Below are 18854 nucleotides of genomic sequence, written 5' to 3'. Positions count from 1 at the left end.
GAATGGCGTCAGGGCTAAATGAGAGAACATTAAGTGAAAGATTAGATTACAATAGGGTAATAATCAGTTGAAAACGCTCCCTCTGATGCTTGTGTTTACTAAAATAATCTAGGCTTTTGTTGTGACAGTATTAAAATGGAAGGCTGATGATGAAAAACCACCAACTATCATAAATCAAAACTTGCCTGTCACTTTTTTCATCCTTGCGCCAGGAGAGTAATGTGGTTCCTGCAGAAGGGAGGCTGAATGGACTGAAAATTGCCTGCAGATAAGAATAAGAACTAGAATAAGAGTTTGGATTAGAATTAAAATTCATGAACTCTGCCCAATCTTTTTTTAATTTTCCATGTCATTTTGAGGTATTTCTGGGCCATCAGTGGCTTGGCCTGGTTTTGACTGTGGGGGTAATTATGTTTTAATGGAAGGCTCACTTCCCGGGGCCTCGGCCAACATGCGGGCACCTTTTTGTACATGGCAGAGCAGCAGGAAGGGCGAACAGACACATGAGAGATTCAGCATGGGCTGGTAAAAATGAGCAGGTGAGGTGGCGATGTTAAGATGTGGATCGAGAGCGAAAGAGACGGCAGAGAGTGAGACAGAGCGGTGGCTTGCCTGTGGTGGAGAAGTCTGGGAGAGAGGCCAACTTCGGAACAACAGAGTGGGCTGCTGTTTGATTCGATTTCACTCTTTTCATTTCCTCCCCTTCACCAGTTATAGCCAACAGTGCAATCTTGTTTTCAGGTGCGCTGTAACCCGATGCCTGCAAAAACACAGCCACCCCCTGTATTAACACCAATCAAACTTAATGATTGTGCTTTAGATTAGATGAAGCTGTCAACAATATTAATGAGTTTCATATATCAGCTGTCAGAAAAGGAACACATTACAAGAAAACGATTTAAAAAATGCACCTGATCATGCTTTTTGGGGAGGATGCATCAAATATTTGTGTCAAAGCCTGCATCTCCTCTCCAGTCAAGCTGTTCAATGCACCATTTTTTAAAGTGGTTTCTTTATGTCAGTGACCCATTATTAGAGAAGTGAGTATCTAACTTTTGTCTTTTTGTTTCCCTCCCTTCCCTCTTTTGCCCTTCATAAACTCTGCAGCAACAGCCCAACTACTGGAGCTTTAAGGTCAGTGCTGCGTGTCTAAGTGTCCCTGTGCGTTTGTCATTCTCCCGTCCATTATGTCTGTGTGTGTGTCTGTGCTGTGAGATTACGTCACACTCCTTGGGCATCACCAGCCTATCTCCTTGGTCCTCTGGCTTCTGCAACACCCAGCTCACTTGGCATCTCTTGGCTCTTTAGGCTGTGTGCGTGTGTGTTTGTGGTGTGTGTAGGGTTGCAATGGCAGAGGTGTCAGGGGTGGCGACAGCTTAAACTTCTCCAGCTCCATTTAATCTGCAGAAGACGATTCTCTCGGGATTTATGATACCTCAGGCAGCTGGCATTAATGGCTAGAAGCCATGTGACCTAGCCAAAGTATTACTCAGACTGACTGAGAGACATTAAGAAGACATTTCAGACGTGCCGCTGAAGCATTACTGAAATAATACTTTGACATTAGCACAGAGGCTTGAGTCATGGCAGAGCTTCTGAGTGTGTTTTATCCACAGGTTGCAGAGAGGAAATATGGGCTGAATATACCAGAGAAGGCCAGCATCAAGACATATTGAAAGTGTTTATCACATTTACAGAATTTAAAGACGTGAGCACATTTGTTAGCTGGTATGCGTTGTAATACGAATCACTTTGTTGTGGCATTACACCACACAGATGCAGGCAGGGATGTGTGCTATCTAAACAGAGCAAGTTAAGGAACGTATTGATGTGTATTTGCATGTAAGTGTGTGTGTTTGTGTGTGAGGGAAGAGCCCAGGGCTTATCTGCAGTGTGGTCTTCCCTGAATCCCTGCTTACAATATCATTTGGACAGGTTGGAAATGTCACTGAATATTAATAGCCATATGCCCTGACCCATGGGGAACGCTTAGCAATTTACCCCTCACCCATTACCAATCCACAAGTACTTCAACCTCAAACAACAGTGATATGAAATAGAATTTAGAGCCATGTCTATCACATAAATCTGTTACACAACCAACGATATGAACTCTGCAGGACTTTCAGGTGGTTTCGAAACCTTTGTGGGTATGTTAGTATAAAAAGTGAAGCTTCAAACTAGGGCTGTCAACAAATATTTTAAATCTGATTATAATCGAATTGTGAAAAAAAAAATTCAATTTTGAAAATCAATATTTGATTGTAGGGGGTAAAAAGCAGCACTACTGCAGCTGTCTGCCTCACTAGTTCTCGCATGGGCCTGGGCTGGTGCACTAAATGTATGGAGCTTTATCCCTATCTTTATTCAAGAGAGTGGTCTATCAGTTTGAGAGCATCATTTATTGATTTCACGTTCAAAAACCCTGCCCTCGCACTCAAATAGCCTCTGCTTGCGCTTGGATCTACTCTGTTTCTGCTCAAAACTGTGTGCTCGCACTAAGATACCATGTTGCTTGCACTCAGATACCATGTTGCTCGCACAGATTTCCTGCTCGAGCTTCGGCTTTTCTCCTCGCGCTCAAACTGTTTCTGTGCGCTCACGGAATTTCTGCTCTCAGATTTCTGCCCTGCACTTGGATTTTTTTGTGTAACAATCCTGTCAAAATCCCCCAACCAATAGAATGCCAGATTTACTGTTGACCAATGAAATGATCCCTGCCTCCTTGTGGGCGCGCTCGCTTTAGAGTAATTTGATTGGACGAGGCATTCCATGAGTGCTGATATAGATATAACATCACTGGAACATGTAACAGTAAAATCACTCCGCTCACAGGTGTTATAAATATAAATACAACCGTTAATTAACCAGCTGTCACACTTGCTACATTGACAAGCGTTACACCAAGAAGATGGATATTTTCCCCAAAATTACATTTGAATTAAATTATGGGTGGTCGTCAGGAGAGGACGAGGAAAAGGAAAGCCAGGACTCTTCAGTGCAGACCTCCAGGTGTGTTTGAATCCGGCCGTGCCAACATCCAGGTTTGCCAACGTTTCATCAGCCGAACTGGACAGTTGCAGATCAATGTAAATACAAAGTAGCTTGTGAGTTCCTGGTGTGTGTGCTGCGTTGCCTGGCAACAGACCAGGGGAACTGGGTTTTTTTCGCGGAGCTACATGACATACTTAAATAATTTATTTAATCGCCTTTTGTTAACATTTCCTTACTCAGCATTGCTGTTTAAGCTGTTGTTGAACTGTTGTATAAAAGCAGTATCACACTCGAGGTCGTGACGTTGTACTGTATATCGTCACGGCTGTAACTGTCCTGCGGCCATAGGCCTCGTGCCTATGACCGAATCACAGCAGTGACGATATACAGTGCAGCATCACTCCCTCTTGTGAGATATTGCTTAAATATATATATATATATATATGTATATATATATGTAAGGGATAATGTATAGTGTGGATGAACCCGGTTAAAGAATACCCGCCTGGACGGGAGGCTCTAAAACTAAAGCGAGCGCGCCCGCAAGGAGGCAGGGATCATTTCATTGGTCAACAGTTTGACAGGGTTTGACAGGGTTTGACAGGGTTGTTACACAAAAAAATCCAAGCACATGGCAGAAATCTGAGAGCAGAAATTTCACGAGCGCACAGAAACAGTTTGAGCGCGAGGAGAATAGCCGAAGCTCGAGCAGGAAATCTGTGCGAGCAACATGGTATCTGAGTGCGAGCACACAGTTTGAGCAGAAACAGAGTAGATCCAAGCGCAAGCAGAGGCTATTTGAGTGCGAGGGCAGGGTTTTTGAACTTGAAATCAATAAATAATGCTCTCAAACTGATAGACCACTCTCTTGAATAAAGATAGGGATAAAGCTTCATATAAATGCAAATCGTATTTAAATCATTGTAAAAAGCCATTTACCTAACCTGTATAATAATAAGGCTATGAGTAACATGTCAGTTACAACAAATTCATTTGAACTTGCTTGAAGAAACAGGGCAATCTCAGTTCTCACTCTAGCACCAACCATGGCACCCAAAATTTGCTTATTTTGTAATGTGTAGGTATTATTTGCCAGTGAAGGTCCAGCCGGTGATGCAACAATGGATATATAAAGAGATCTGAATACAGTGTTGGAGGTGGGGTCCCGTTCAATTCTATGACAGTTACTCAGTGGCGCTTGAAGCCAAAAAAGCTTGAGTTTGGCAGTGTGAAATACCCTGATCATCTGCAAAAAATAGAGCAAGTGCACTTGAGATGACAGAGCTTCCAGTTTTGCCCTTTGTTAACTTGAATGGGGATAAAATCGTGTGGCTCTTCAAGACTTCAGAAATGTTGTCGGGCTAAATTAATCGAGTCATTTTTGGAGGGGGTTGTGATGCTCCAAAAAATATATTCACATATTTACAGATGTCTCTATAACAATGGAAATCTAAAGGAAAAAGTACTTTTGGTCCTATGGCGTCACATGACAGACCCAGGCGCTGTAATGTCACATTTGACCACTATGTAAATTCAGCTTTAAAGCCTGGTGCTGTTTCTGGGGGTTTGGATGTGACCCAGCAAACTTTTTCTGGTGGATGGGCTGGAAGCTTCGGGTGCTGGCAACACACAGGCTGGGGGGCCATGCATCAGACATCTGCACACACTGACCACACTGTGATGACACAGCTGATTAAAAATTGAAAATAACCTTCACAAGACTTTTAAGTTGACATACTAAATATACCTATACATGTAATTTTGTCTCTCATATTGGGTTGCCTTCTTATGGGCATAATTTGTAAAAATATTCAAATGGTTCAAACTTGTGCATTTTTTTTTTAATTAAATAATGGAATGACATTTCGGTCAGTTTTGACAGTCCTGCTTCAATGTTGAAATGATGGATAGATCAGAGTTGAGCAGCAAATATTTAGATTTTAGAGGCTGGAATTAAATAATGATGGGGGTTTTTGTTCCAAATTGACTGCCAGAATAATTGCTGATTAATTTTCTGCTCATAAACTTATCAATTAATTGTTGCTGCTGTGAAGTTTTTTTTTGGGGGGGGGGGGGGGCTTGTACTTCTTAGAATACTAACTTGCTGTTGCTTTTTAGTAGACAAAAAGTGAATCATATGAGTTACTTTTAATTAATAAACAGTGGGAATTACAATTTATTTATCGGCTCCTCAAGGTGCAGCAGCAGTCGTAAAATCAGCCATTCAAAATGTAGAATGAAACAGCCAAAACGGTCCAAGTGGCGACAGATCCAAAGCTATTTGCTTTCAACACAACACTGTTGTTGACACCTTTTATGTTGACACCTCATCCGCTTCATTTTGCAGTAAAGCCTCTGAAAGCCCCGTCCTACTCCCTCATCCCACCAGCTTTAATATAAGCTTGACTCTCAACCTGGATTCGCCTGCCTGCTGAAAATAAACACTAAATGAGACTACGATCAGGACTGCACTGCACTCATTTTTTTTTTTTTTTTAAATGATGCATATCAGAGATGTTATCAGATAATAATGTATTATATACACACACTTTTTAAACTTTGCTGACAACATTTGCAGGTTTTGGACATGAAATAATGCAAAACTAAATGTATATCTGAAAAGAAATTATGTGGAACATGTCATTTCTTGCCGTGTTTTCATGCCCCTGTTTCTGTTTTCTGTCAGAAAAGAGAATCCAGCAATCTCAGCCATCATCTCCCCTCTCAAGAGAACACTATTGTGCTCCCTCAACTTCTGAGAAAACTGATTTACATCGACACGCAATTCACAGCAATTTGGCAAAGCAATCTGTTCCCTGCATTGATGACTCCAGATATTATAAAGAGATGGGACTCTGGGGGTGTTGGGGGTTGGGGATTGTGTGTCCAGGCAGGACATTGGTCTGAGAGTTGGAAAAGATGGAGAGAAATAATGATAGTGGGGGAAGAGCAAGTGGACACAAACGGATGTGAGAGATGGATCGATTTTGGGGAGCTGTTTTCTCTCTCCATTTTCTGAAAGTGAGAGCTGTGAACTTCTTTTATGTGGAGACAGAGCCAGGTTATAGGTAGAGGGAGAAAATGCAGACTCCAAATCCCCTTATGCAGACAGCAACAGCACAATCATGGCACCTTGATGCGGCTTTGGCGTCTGACTGTAGAGATCGAGGTGGAGGCAGATATGTTGACGTAAAGCAGCTCAGCAAGAATCAGAAGTGAGCTTTGGGAGTGGTGTGAGTGGACAAATGAGTGACGGGGGATAAAAACCAAAGGAGAAGAAGACAGACAACTCAAGGGAAAGACAGACACAAGCTTTTGAGCGAGAGAAAGATATCCTTAGAAGGAGAAACAAAAAAAAGCTGGAGGAAAAAGTTATCAAAGAGATGCAGTAAAGGCGTGAAGATTGTGATGTTAACCATTTAACACCTGTCTCTCAAGTAATACCCAGGAGCCAAACACTTCATTGTCTTTTCACACACATCAAGTCTGTCTCTGATATTTTTAGTTGACATATATTCTCTCTTCTCTCAAGTGCATCAGGATGTCATATCATCTAACAGGGAAATGACTACAAAAGCCTACCAGCAGCAATTGTCCTCTCTGTCCTAAGCCCCTCCCACCAGACGACCATGGGCATATGCATGCGCTTTATACATATGCCCACACTTTAAACCAAGTGTTTCCCAGACTTTGATTTAGTTAATCCTATTTCATTGTAGAATTTCACGCAGCTCATTCAAATCTTTCTTGCCCTGTTCTCACTCTCTCTGATTATGAGACCATAAATGAGAAAAAAATAAGCAAGCTAGCCACCCCAGGTTCTGTGGACTGCTTCACTTGGAAGAGATCAGGCAGCAGCATATGAGATGGACCTTTGATTTGTGGCTGTAGCGGCTTGCATTCGGTCAGTGCAAATCCTGCAGCAGTAGGTGTCACAACCCTGAAAACAAAGAAGAGAGGAGGTACAGACGTGTTCTCTCAGTCCACTTGAATTAGAATATGCTCAAAGTTTATTATGGGATTTTTGACAATGAAGCTCATATTAAACTGCCGACCCCAGCTTTAATATTGAAGGTTGTGTTAACTCACTCTATAATCTACCTTTCTAAACCTGCAACTTTTGTGCTCACATTGTATGAATCAGTCTCCTGGCCACAACATGGGTAGTCATACTGAATGTAAAAACAGAGCCTCTTGTTGTTTTTGACAAATTATAGTTTTACACAGTTGATTCGGATGAGGCAACCGCATCCTCAACAGTGTTTACCAATGAGAGAAAGGCCACATTACTTAGCAATTCTACTATGAGTGGAAAGTAAATAGAAAAAAGAAAAATAGGGAGCCGCAGATGGCTGGAAGAAGTAGACAATATGCTCTGTCTGTCTGTCTGATCTGCATCAAAGATGAATTTTATATGACAGCAGTCTTAAATAATAATATTGGATAAGAATTTCAAAAGAGGCTAACTATAGTTTGTAACAGCCTGATTCTAAAATGAGTCAGGGCAGTAAATTTAGGGTGAAAATCTGGCTTAATTCATACAGTGCTGCCTGGCTTTACAGGTAAAATGCGAACTTCTTAGGACATGATTTAACATCTTTTTTAGTTGTTGATAGATACATTTTCATATAACTGACCAAGAAGCTTCCATATTGTTTCATTACAGTGCAGTATGTAACTGGTTCTACTCTTTTTCCTTTGCATTTTTTACCAAAACATTCAGTGGGTGAACTGCAAATCAATTTTTAAGTTGATGTTTGTATTGAGGAGAAGCTACAAAAAAAAGCCTGTTTCCCACAAGGTTAAGAGGTTTGCAGACTAAGTAAGACGACATTGAAGTGTCATATAGAGTTGGGTGAGATGTGCTCTCCCAAACATAAAAATCCATATACCATCACTTGACCTTAAAACAGAGCGTGTGTGTGTGTGTGTGTGTGTGTGTGTGTGTGTGTGTGTGTGTGTGTGTGTGTGTGTGTGTGCGCGAAACAAAAAACAACATGGTGGGAGGCTGCATTGAGTTTAATGCAGTTTGTAGCCTAAGGTTTGTTGTCAGGCTGCCATCGTGTCTCGCTTTCCACTCCATTCACTTCTGTTCCGTGTAAGATCATCCTGTTCCCTACTTGTTCCTCTCTTCCGCCGTGCCCTTATAACAGTGTAGAGTTCTCGACAGTAATTGAGTGCTGTTGAAAAAGTCTGGATCACTCTAAAAGAAAAGGTTGAGGTAGAGAGAAAGCAGGAGGGGAGGTGTAGAGGGAGGATTGTGGAGGAAAATAAGAAGGAGGTAGAACCAGTTTCCATCAAAGGAGGCTGTGCACGTCATCATGTATAACACTGGCATGTCTAGCAGCACCAGATGCATGACCAGATGGTGTGTTGGCATATAATATTTACAATGCAAAATTACTGCAGAGAGACATTTTTCGGTTTTCATATCACATAAACCACCAATATGGAAGTCAATGTTTGTAGCGTGTTGTAACAAGGCAAGCTGACTAAGAGCATATATAATGACAGCTGCGGTAAGCTTACACACATTCATACATTTGGGTTTCATTGTCTTGTTCGGCAGCACATTTATAGTAGTTGTCCAGAGAGTAGAACATTACTCATTCACTTTCCGTACACAGATTTATTTTTTTCAGCTGGCTGAGAAATTTTAAACTTGAGTAAACATTGTCAGGCACGAGCTCAGTCATGCAGCACCGTATTCTCAATTCCCTTTTCCTATTCTTAGAAAGCTCCAACTAGGTTATTTAGCCTTGAAATAAAATTCTCACATGCACTAGTAGAATGACTCAAGATTTCGAAACAGGGTTGCTGTGCGTTTCGCTCTCAGCCATGCAGGGGAAAAAAGAACAGATACTCTCTGAAGAAATCTCTTTTGACATGTCTTAGACATGGTGGTCTTTTCAGCTCTTCCCATTCATACTGAAAGCTGTTGTTGCATTTCTATGCCAAATATATCTCTGGGTGTTACTTCTCCTTAGTGATAGTGTTGGGCTCAGGCAGCTGGTTCCACCCCAGATCCAGGTCCAAGTTGGTAAATACCTGCTTGTTAAGCTCAGAGTCTAACAAATGTCTTTTCAAATATTTTATCACCTGCATTTTTTATTAGAATAATTTGAGTTTGAGTTTGATTTTAGTTTTGGTTTTTACAGGAATAATTTGACATTTTAGGAAATTTGCTTATTTGCTTTTACCTTGCTAAAGAAAAAGTTAGATGAGTAAAATATGGAGGAAAGCAGAGATCTCTCAATACTTTTGCTTTTCTCAAGATTATTTTGATGTCTGTATAGTAAATATGAAGCTACTGTGAGCAGCTGTTTGGCTCATAAACGGGGGATGTAGCCTGGCTCTGTCCAAAGGTAACGAAAACAGCACCTGTAAGGGCCCTGACACACCAAGCCAAAGGTTGACTGTTGGTCAGTGTTGGGCTGTCAGTCAGCGTATGCTGAATCAGTGTTTGAACCATTCAGTGAGTGAAATCACTCTGATTGCCAGTTAAGATCAGTGTACAGAGGAGAAACAAATGACTAAAGTCAAGCAGGTGTGAGATTAAAACAAATGAGAAATGTTAAATGAGATTATATAGTGGTCGAGCTCTTTAGCAGAAATGATTTATAATTGTTTGTTATTGTTCACTATAAGTCGTTCACTCAACTTTGGGATGTGTTGTTACTTGCTTACTGGCTAACTAGCTTCCTGAAGCCGTCCTGTCTGTCTTCCCTTTTTGAATGACAAATACAGACTGCCACCGCTTGCTGCTTATATATTTCTTACATAATTCTTACATATTTCCTCTTACGCAGATGCAGAGGTACTCCCTCATTGTAGTCTTTGAGGTGTGTTCAAGTGCAACTTTTTGGCCGAGACACAGGAGATGTGGGGCAATGCATCAGTTGGTTCTTCGATTTTTGATGTGTCTGGCCCCTGAAGTGCACTAAATAACGTGACACATTGTATGTGTCTGACTATTTATTGGTCAGGACCAGTAAAAGAAGGGATTCATAGAGGGTCTAATTCAATAAGAGGAACCAGTAATACTATCTTGAGACGAGATAAAATGCTATAACCCCAACCTTGCTATGTACAGTACTGTATCTAACACCTCTAATGTCTTTCATTTCCCACTGTAACTGGCCAGAGTATGACACACTGCAGTACGTGCTGCTCCACTGTGCTGCTGTTGGGTGTGTTGTTGTTCAGTGTGGTCACAGTTTAGATAAATGACCCTATTAGAAAACACGGTGGGGGTTATCTGTCAGCATCACTGTCCCTCTGCGTGCTCAGACACTGTCTGCCACCACTATCACTGGACACCACCACTATCATTCTGCATGTGTGTGGGTGTGTGTGACTGAATTATGTATGACTGTGACAGAAGGGAGCGTACATTATAAAAAGGATTGTTCCGCCTCTCAGTCACAATGGGGGTTTGTAACTTGCCTTGTAAACACTCATGATAGTGTAACAGTTAATTTAAAGAGGAAATTAGCAGTGATAGTAATAGTTACAGGTTCCTCTGGCTCATTAACTTTAGTTTACTCCAGTGCAGCAACAATTTGTTGATCAACTGATTGAAGTTAAATCAGCAGCAATCATTTAACTCACTGATTAATTAGCTACACGATTAATTGGTTGACCCATTTATCAGGAGACAAGAGTCTAAAGCCATGCTGGTGGCTCTGGGAGGCTTTGTGTAGGCAAAGCTGTGCTCTGAGCCTGATGCAAACATCAGCATACTACCATGCTCATAATAACAACATGCTGATGTTAAGCAGATATAATGTTAACCATGTTCACCACCATAGTTTCAATCGGGTCCTGCTGCAGAGCTCCAGGCTCAGGTCATCCTTCAGCGCTGGGACCCATCTCCATTGCTTGGACCCATTATTGCATGTGTTAATGTGAAAAATCATGTGTGTTATTGCGCTTCCATCAATAAATAATGTTTACGATTCACTGTGTTATATTCTGCAGTGTGGTTTTATCGCACTAATTGTTAATACATAAAGTGGCTTACTGAGTGTATATATGTAATCTGCCTGTTATAAGCTGACTGACATTTAGTTAGGCCACATATATATATTGTTTGTTATGCTTATCGTGAATATATAAATGTATTATATGTTTGGATGCCATTGTGTAATTTATGTTTAGGGGGCAATTTTTCAGGATACAATAGCATACGTTATTGCATAATAGCATAAGTTTGAATAAGCCTCACAGCTAACATTTATGTTAGTTTGCAAACATTAGCATAACTAGTACAAATTATTTGCTGCTCAACGTTATTACCTGACTTTATAAGTTAGTCAGTTACAGTTACATCAGTGGTTCCCAACATTTTTCCTTTTCCTTTTACCCCTTTTCTATCATTAAGTAAACTAACCACCCCTGACAAAGAGACATATTTTCACAGATACTTCATATTATATTAGGGATGCATGATAACATCAGCACGTCATCGGTATCTGCAGAAATTGGCTCAGAATCAGAAACATGCATGATGTTAATTCCACTACAGAAGAGACTTGATGATCACTAAAATTAGGTAGGGAAAAAGTGGATATATAAATATTGACATATCGAATATCGACAAAAAAATCCAATATCATGCATCCCTATATTATATTCAGTGTGTAACAACTGAGAAACTGTACAGTCACACAATTTGAGGAACATTTTGAGCAGATTATTTCCAGTGAATATTGCATTAGAGATGAGTTTTCCTGATATTTTAAACTTTTCATACAATTCTCTGCCTGCATTTTGTATATACAATTTTTAACAATCATACACACTTAATAGGCTTTTTTGACAAATTCAGTGTTTTCTTCTCCCTGACACTGGGCAATGGTTGTATTTGCTCTTAGGTTATTTTAATTGTGTACTTTTCTAATGCAGGACGAAGCTGTTAAGTAGAGTGTGAATGCTCTCTGAATACTGCATTCAGGTCTTCACCGTGCACTCATCCTAAGAGATTTTTTAAGTTTATACTTTTGAACAAAATATTAGGTTGTATTATTGACATGGTGTTATTAGTGGAGGCTGTATGGCTTATTCAACGAATTGAAAGCATGCTGTCATATCCTGATGATCGTTTCTGATGGGCATGCATAACGTTCCTACTTTGTAATTTTTTTCATTTTATTGTTTAAACAATGAATTCATTCATTAAAAAAATGTGGAGGTAATAGGTACTGTAGTGCAGCACTGGTTTACTGTGCAGTATGACTTCCTGTCCTATTGCCCATTTAACAAATCATAAATGGATGTATGTGTTGTGTCAGACTTTCAAATTAATTGAATATTACATTAATGAAAGCCACAGTGGATCCATGCTGCAGTTTGACTCAGGCAGAGAAGGGAGAGAAGGAAATCCCTGGAAAGGGGGAAAACTGATGTGTTCATGGTGCAAGGAGGAGGAGACCGGTAGGAGCTACTGTACTGTGGCTAAGGATGTGTCTGCCTCTGCCATCCAAACAACCAGCAGACAGCATTCTGGGAGCTCATTACAGCAGCCTCTGAGCTAGAGGAGATGCTACAGCGGTGGGGGATCAGGGAGCCAGTTCACTGAGCTCAGCCCCAGCTGCACTAACAGTCTTTCAGTGAGAGACGCCTGGGCATAGGCCAGCAGGATAAACCAACAGTGACAGACCGGGATTTGCATGAGCTTCTCCTCCCATCCCACAAGCACTCATTTAAAGTTCGTAGCAGCACAGGGACAGCAGTTCGGGTGTGGGCGTCGGGGAGTTGCGCAAAGTCGAGCATACATGACATAACTTATGCTGAGCTGGGGCACAGTTTCTGGCTTAATTTTGCTCCTTACACACCGTAGGTAATTCATGAAGGCTGATGCCCTGGAGTGTTGTGCCATGTGAGAACAACTATATTGTGCTTTTCTGCTGCAGCATTCAACTGATGTCAGATACTGTGACGCTGGTAATTCTTAGCAAATGGCTGGTAGCTCAACCATTGTCAAGGTCTCGTTAATCTTGTTATGTGGTTGATTGTGTGGTGTCTCATTGTGTGCTCACTGTCTCTTTTCCGGTCGGTCTTGCTCCATCAGCCCTGTCCAATCCATTCTCTCTGCCTCGATTTCACCTTTCAGTAAATTATTGTGTGTCTCCTCTCCTCCTGCAGAGCCGCAGTCCACGGCATTCCCAGTCTACCCAGTCTGGGCTTGCCGACCAGGCCGCCAAGCTCTCCTTTGCCTCAGCTGAATCCTTGGAGACCATGTCAGAAGCCGACATACCCATCGGGTTCAACCGGATGAACCGATTTCGCCAGAGCCTGCCGCTGTCCCGCTCTGCCAGCCAGAATAAGCTACGATCTCCAGGTTAAGATTTGAAGCTCTGCTGGCAGGCTTTGCCATAACATGCTGGTTGGACTGGAGGCAGATTTACAGCTGTTTGTTTACCTCATGTAGTTGGTGATGTGCACCACTGGGCTTACACAGAATGGGAGAAAGTCTTAAACTCTCACCTCATTTACCATAACACTTTTAGTTTAGTCTAATTGCTCTGCTAAAGAGAACTGGAAAGAGTCCTCAGATAATGCAACTCTCTTGAATATCTTTTTTCAGTGTAGACACAATATATTCCTAATATATTCACACAGGATGTGTGAGCACGTGCAGGTGCACAGTGAGCTTGAAAGTATAGTTTATTATATTTACTTCAGGATTATTTAAGCATACATTTTGTTCAGGTAGTTATTTTGGTGACTGTGATAGAGCATGCCTGTGTTAATCATTCAAGACTGAGGATATTTTTCTACAACTGCAAGAGTAAACAGCAGTTTCGAGGACAGGTTTACAACAAAAGAGCCTTGGGAGTTTAGAGCAGATTAGTGTGAGGCTGGTCCAGACTCATAAAGACCAAGGAGTGGTGTTACGTCAGGTACAGTGAGATTAAAAAAAACTGGCTGTAAAACTAAAGTGGCAGTGACTGATGAAGGTCATTTTGAATGAGGGGTTCAGACAGAAGTAGAACGGCGAAGCTGCCATTCCCTCCTCTCCATGTCTTTTTACTAACCACTTTGTTTTCTTCTCTCCTCAACTCGTCTGCAATATCACACTTATTTTGCTTGACTTTTAATCACTGGTCTTTCTTTGCTTTGTTTGTTCTTTTTGTTTGTCTCCCGGGTGTATGAAGATGAATATTCAGGTTAGTCAGGCGTCAGACTCATCTTTACCTTTAAATTCAAGGGTTCCAGCACCTGACAAAGTTTTCCATGAAGTATGGCTTTTCTTTGGGTAATTTAAAGGAGCTGTATGTGACATTCAGAACATTAATATATAAGATATATATAAGATATAGTGGAGTAATGGCATCCGGAGTAGAGAATGAAGTCACACTTGTGGTAGTGGGTCTGGCCACATGTGTATGTTAGTGTAGTGTTAGTTGCTGCAGCTCTACTGCGCTCATACAGCAGTTACCACTGATATCAGGCCAGCGGCATCGCAGAAGCACATCGCCCACCTTCCGATTTTCCTCCAGGTAACGATGTCAGCACTGTCAGCACTTGTTCCCGTTTTTAGCGCTGTTTATAGAGTTAGCACTGTAAGCTGCTAGCCATCAGCTCAGCCACCTCCATGTTTAGAACCGTGTGCAGAGAATCCTGCCCCAGCCTCTGAATCATAGATATGCTCTGAATGTCACATGCAGCTCCTTTTATATCCATTATTGCAACTTGAATATTGATTTAAAAAAAAGTAAAAGTTTTATTTAAAGAAAAGTAGTAGTACTACTTGCCTCAAATTTGCAACTTTGCACCTCAGCTGTGAATTCTCACTTAGCCACCACAATTCTTTTCTCACATTCAGAAAGAAAGAACTGGTGTTTACTCTGTCAGTAATTATTCACACTGATATCTGATGATAAAAATCATTATCAGGATTTAGTATACCAAAAGGCAGGACATGATCATAATTGACAACACAAAATCTTTCAAATGGCCAAAATGATGATTTGACAGATTTGCTTTGCTAGTTTTTCTTTCCATCCACAAAAGCCATCACCTTCTGACTCACCTGTCTCTCCCTCATCACTCTCTTTTAGGGGTGCTGTTCCTGCAGTACGGAGATGAGACACGTCGGGTTCACATCACCCACGAGCTAAGCAGCCTGGACACGCTGCACGCTCTCATCGTGCACATGTTCCCTCAGAAGCTAACAGCAGGTATGCTGAAGTCACCCAACACAGCCATCTTGATCAAGGACGAGGCGCGCAACGTCTTCTACGAGCTGGAGGACGTCCGGGACATCCAGGACCGCAGCATCATCAAGATTTACCGCAAAGAGCCCATCTACGCTTCCTACCCTGCTGCTGCACACCTGGCTAACGGAGACCTAAGGGTGAGGAAAAGGGAACTGTGGGAGTGGGGAGGTGAAGAGGGCAAACTGGGTTATTTTAGAGAAAGAATGCCGTCTGATGTTTGACAACTGAGCTGTCAGTGACAACCGTTATAATGCTAATCCTCTACATAAAGAGCAGCAGTGTGTTTTTTTGGCAAGGTAATAGTGTTTTTATATTTCAATGGTAACTTTGACAGGCTTGTGTGGTGTATGTGGGTTAGTAATTTAACAGGTATTCCACCTGGAAATGTATTTTCTTATCTTCAAGTAGGCCATCTGTTGCTGTGCCGACACAAGAGAACAATGTTCCTCTGTGAAATGAGCATATTTTAACATCCGAAGCTATTTCTGCTTCAGTGAAGATCAAGGAAGCCTGAGGGAGACCTTTTTTTAATTATTTTATACAAAACCGTGCTTACCATCTGCATTATTCACACAATACTGACAATACAACTGCTATTAACCATGCAAACAGGCAGTGAAAAACGATTATGCCTGTGTGTGCATGTACCGTGCAGTATGTTTTGTGTTTATGCATGCTTACATGCTTGTTTGTGCCTGTGTATACAAGACCCAGAAAAACAAAAAAAGTGGTGGAGAGGCAGCTGACCAGCACAAACTGCTAAAGCACATCTACATTTTAATACATAGTTTGACACCAAGGAATAAAAGCATGGTTTTTAGCAACACTTTTATCAGGCAAAAGCAACAATCATCAAAGTGAGATGCACAGTCCATCACTTCTTTATAACTGCTGGAGACTAAGCAGGCTCCATCTTAACAAGCATCTTGCCATACTTTGGCTCCTGTTCATATTGTGTGTCTTGTGGAGCAACTTAAGGTGTAAGCTGTGCCTTTATTTGTTTTGTTGCTTGTTTAAGTTGTTTTCATACAGTTTGTGCAAACCAGACCACCTCATATGGCTCTGTTAATATACAGCGTGTATATGAATTTGTCCCTTGGCATAACAGCTCAGCAGCACAAATTCCTTCGTCACGCTCCAGTATTTTCTGTGTATTACACGGTGCCGCATGACAAGGTTAGCTAGGATGCTGAGAAGCAAATGAAAAGAAGAAAACAGGCATGAGTTAAGCAGCAAAATAAGTTATGTGACAAGGGAAAACAGAGTATTTGGCTTTTTAAAATGAGAAAAATCACAACAGGAGGAGAACAGAGGCAGAGGTGGATTGAAAAGGCATCAGAGCAGTAACTACATTATGATGCACTACAAAGAAAGGTAGGTGGAGGGAAATAAAAGCGACGTTGACATAGATAAATTCACTTGTCAGTCACTCAGTAGGAATGAGTAGCTTTGTCTCTTGCACCCTGACACCACTCTACTAAATAGAAAATGAATATATATTTGGATTTCAGATTGGACTCAATACCGCTTGTACTAATCTAATGCTAAGCCAATAACTTAAGAAATACAGGACAACAGTGTTTTAAATAGAGATGTGCGTCCCCCTGAAAACTTTTGATTTAAGTTGGCCATTTATTTTTCTTTTATTCTGTCATTGACCTAATTGAAAAAAAAAAAAATCAATCGAGTACATTTTTCAGAAAATAAGATCTATAATTGGATGTATAATTCGTCTTTTGAGAAAATCATCTCTTGGCGTCCACAGACTGCGACAGACTAGCTGGTGTCAGTCACATCTCAGGCGTCTTCATGTCAAACTCTCACATGAAAAACACAGCGCTCTCATCCAAAGGTCTCCATGGTAACCCTCATCCCTGCTTATTCATTTTCAGAGAGAGATGGTGTACTCCTCTCGCGACTCCTCCCCAACTCGCCGCCTCAACACGCTCCCTTCCTCTACAGCCTCGGGGTCCTCTGGCTCTCCATCCCGCTCACGCCTCTCCTACAGCGGCGGCCGTCCTCCCTCCTTCACTGGGTCCCACTCCCAGCATGAACAGCCACGACATCCCCACCATCCCTCAGCTGGCCACGGTGCCAATGCAGGCCTGTCTCCCTCGCCCAGTGCCATCCTGGAGCGCCGCGACGTTAAGCCTGATGAAGAAGTTTCTGCAAAAAATATGGCGCTAATGAAGAATGAGTCACTGTATGCAGATCCCTACAGCCTGATGCATGAGGGCCGCCTCAGTATCGCCTCCACCCAGTCGTTAGCTGCCATCGGAGACCCCTTTAGCTTTCCCGTTTCCAGTGGCCTGTACCGCCGTGGCTCTGTGCGCTCCCTCAGCACCTACTCAGCCGCAGCTCTTCAAGGAGACCTGGAGGACTCCCTCTACAAGCCAGGAGGTTCGCTGTACTCTGATACATACTCCTCAGCCACACTGGGCATGGGTTTTCGCATGCCGCCCTCATCCCCGCAGAAAATCCCTGACATGCAGCTGAGGGACAGGGACTCTTATTCCAGCTCACCCAGCAGAGCCTCACCTGTCAGGCAGACCTTCCGCAAAGACTCAGCCTCCTCCTCTGTGTTTGTGGAGAGCCCAAAGTCGAGGCCCAGCTCCAGTTCAGAGCCTCTGTGTCTGACAGCCGGGCCTGGGGAGGGCAGCAGGGCCACGCCTGGCTTTGGTTCTTCGTTGTCTGGACAGGACCCTGACAGCAGCAGGTCAGTAAGAGACTGTGCTGTGAATTTCACTGAGGTATGAGAAGGTCCTGAAAATATTTTTTCTTGATCAGCTTCTGAGCAAGCCCTACATAAACACAACCTTATCTGACAAGGTTTAAAAAAATACTAGTTATTCTGCATGAAAGATTTCTGTATTTGTGGGGTTTTTTTGTTTTGTTCTCACTGGTTTCAAACCACGCTCACACAGTCCTAATTAGGAGGATCAGTAGAATTTTAAATGGCTTGAACTATTATATATTTTTTTTTCTCCTAAACTTTGATTGGAAATTACTAGATTACAAGCAGATATTTAATGCCAAGTTTGCAAGCACTGTTGAAGCTTTATTGCTTACTCTACAGCGCTGTGTTGCATATTTTTACTGCAAAATATATATATCGATTATTTTGATTTTAATGCAATCCAAGTGTTCATCTGACCATTCCTTAGTTTGTTCAGCATTTGGTGATAGATCTTTTGCGTTTACTTTTGCAGGGATCACCGTCTGGAGCGTATGGAGGCAATGGAGAAGCAGATCGCCAGCCTTACCGGCCTGGTCCAGAGTGTGCTGACCAGAGCACCAGACAGTGACAGCACGTAAGACTCTCCATTATACCCCATTAAACCTCTAAAACTCACAGACACAGCTTCAGGTCAGACACATAGGCAGCATTATTGACAGGAACAGTGGCAGGCTATTATCAATGCCATTATCAGCTCCATAGCAGTGAAGTGGTACATTACTTTGTGTGAGCACAGCACAACAACAGAGCACTAAACATTAGCTACAAGGCCCAGTGCTATTGATTTATACATTGATACCTACAGAAAGATGTGTAAGATAGCTTTTCAGTAGATTTTTAGTTCCTTATTTATATGGAACGTTGCTATCATGGCACTTAAGCCTCATGAACACAGTAAG

The 18854-nt window shown here is 41.9% G+C and overlaps 1 protein-coding gene across 1 annotated transcript in view; it reads left to right on the top strand.

Moving 5' to 3' along the window:
• Positions 1-18854, top strand: part of LOC126405442 (SRC kinase signaling inhibitor 1-like) — a 107046-nt gene that overhangs the window by 59826 nt on the left and 28366 nt on the right. The window contains exons 4-8 of the mRNA XM_050069175.1: positions 1108-1134; positions 13141-13336; positions 15060-15355; positions 17111-17934; positions 18428-18529. Coding sequence (XP_049925132.1) covers positions 1108-1134; positions 13141-13336; positions 15060-15355; positions 17111-17934; positions 18428-18529 — 1445 coding nt within the window. The remainder of the gene's footprint in view (positions 1-1107; positions 1135-13140; positions 13337-15059; positions 15356-17110; positions 17935-18427; positions 18530-18854) is intronic.

Source organism: Epinephelus moara, chromosome 18 (genome assembly GCF_006386435.1).
Source record: "Epinephelus moara isolate mb chromosome 18, YSFRI_EMoa_1.0, whole genome shotgun sequence".
Lineage (NCBI taxonomy): Eukaryota > Metazoa > Chordata > Actinopteri > Perciformes > Serranidae > Epinephelus > Epinephelus moara.
This window is presented reverse-complemented; position numbering and strand designations above follow the sequence as displayed.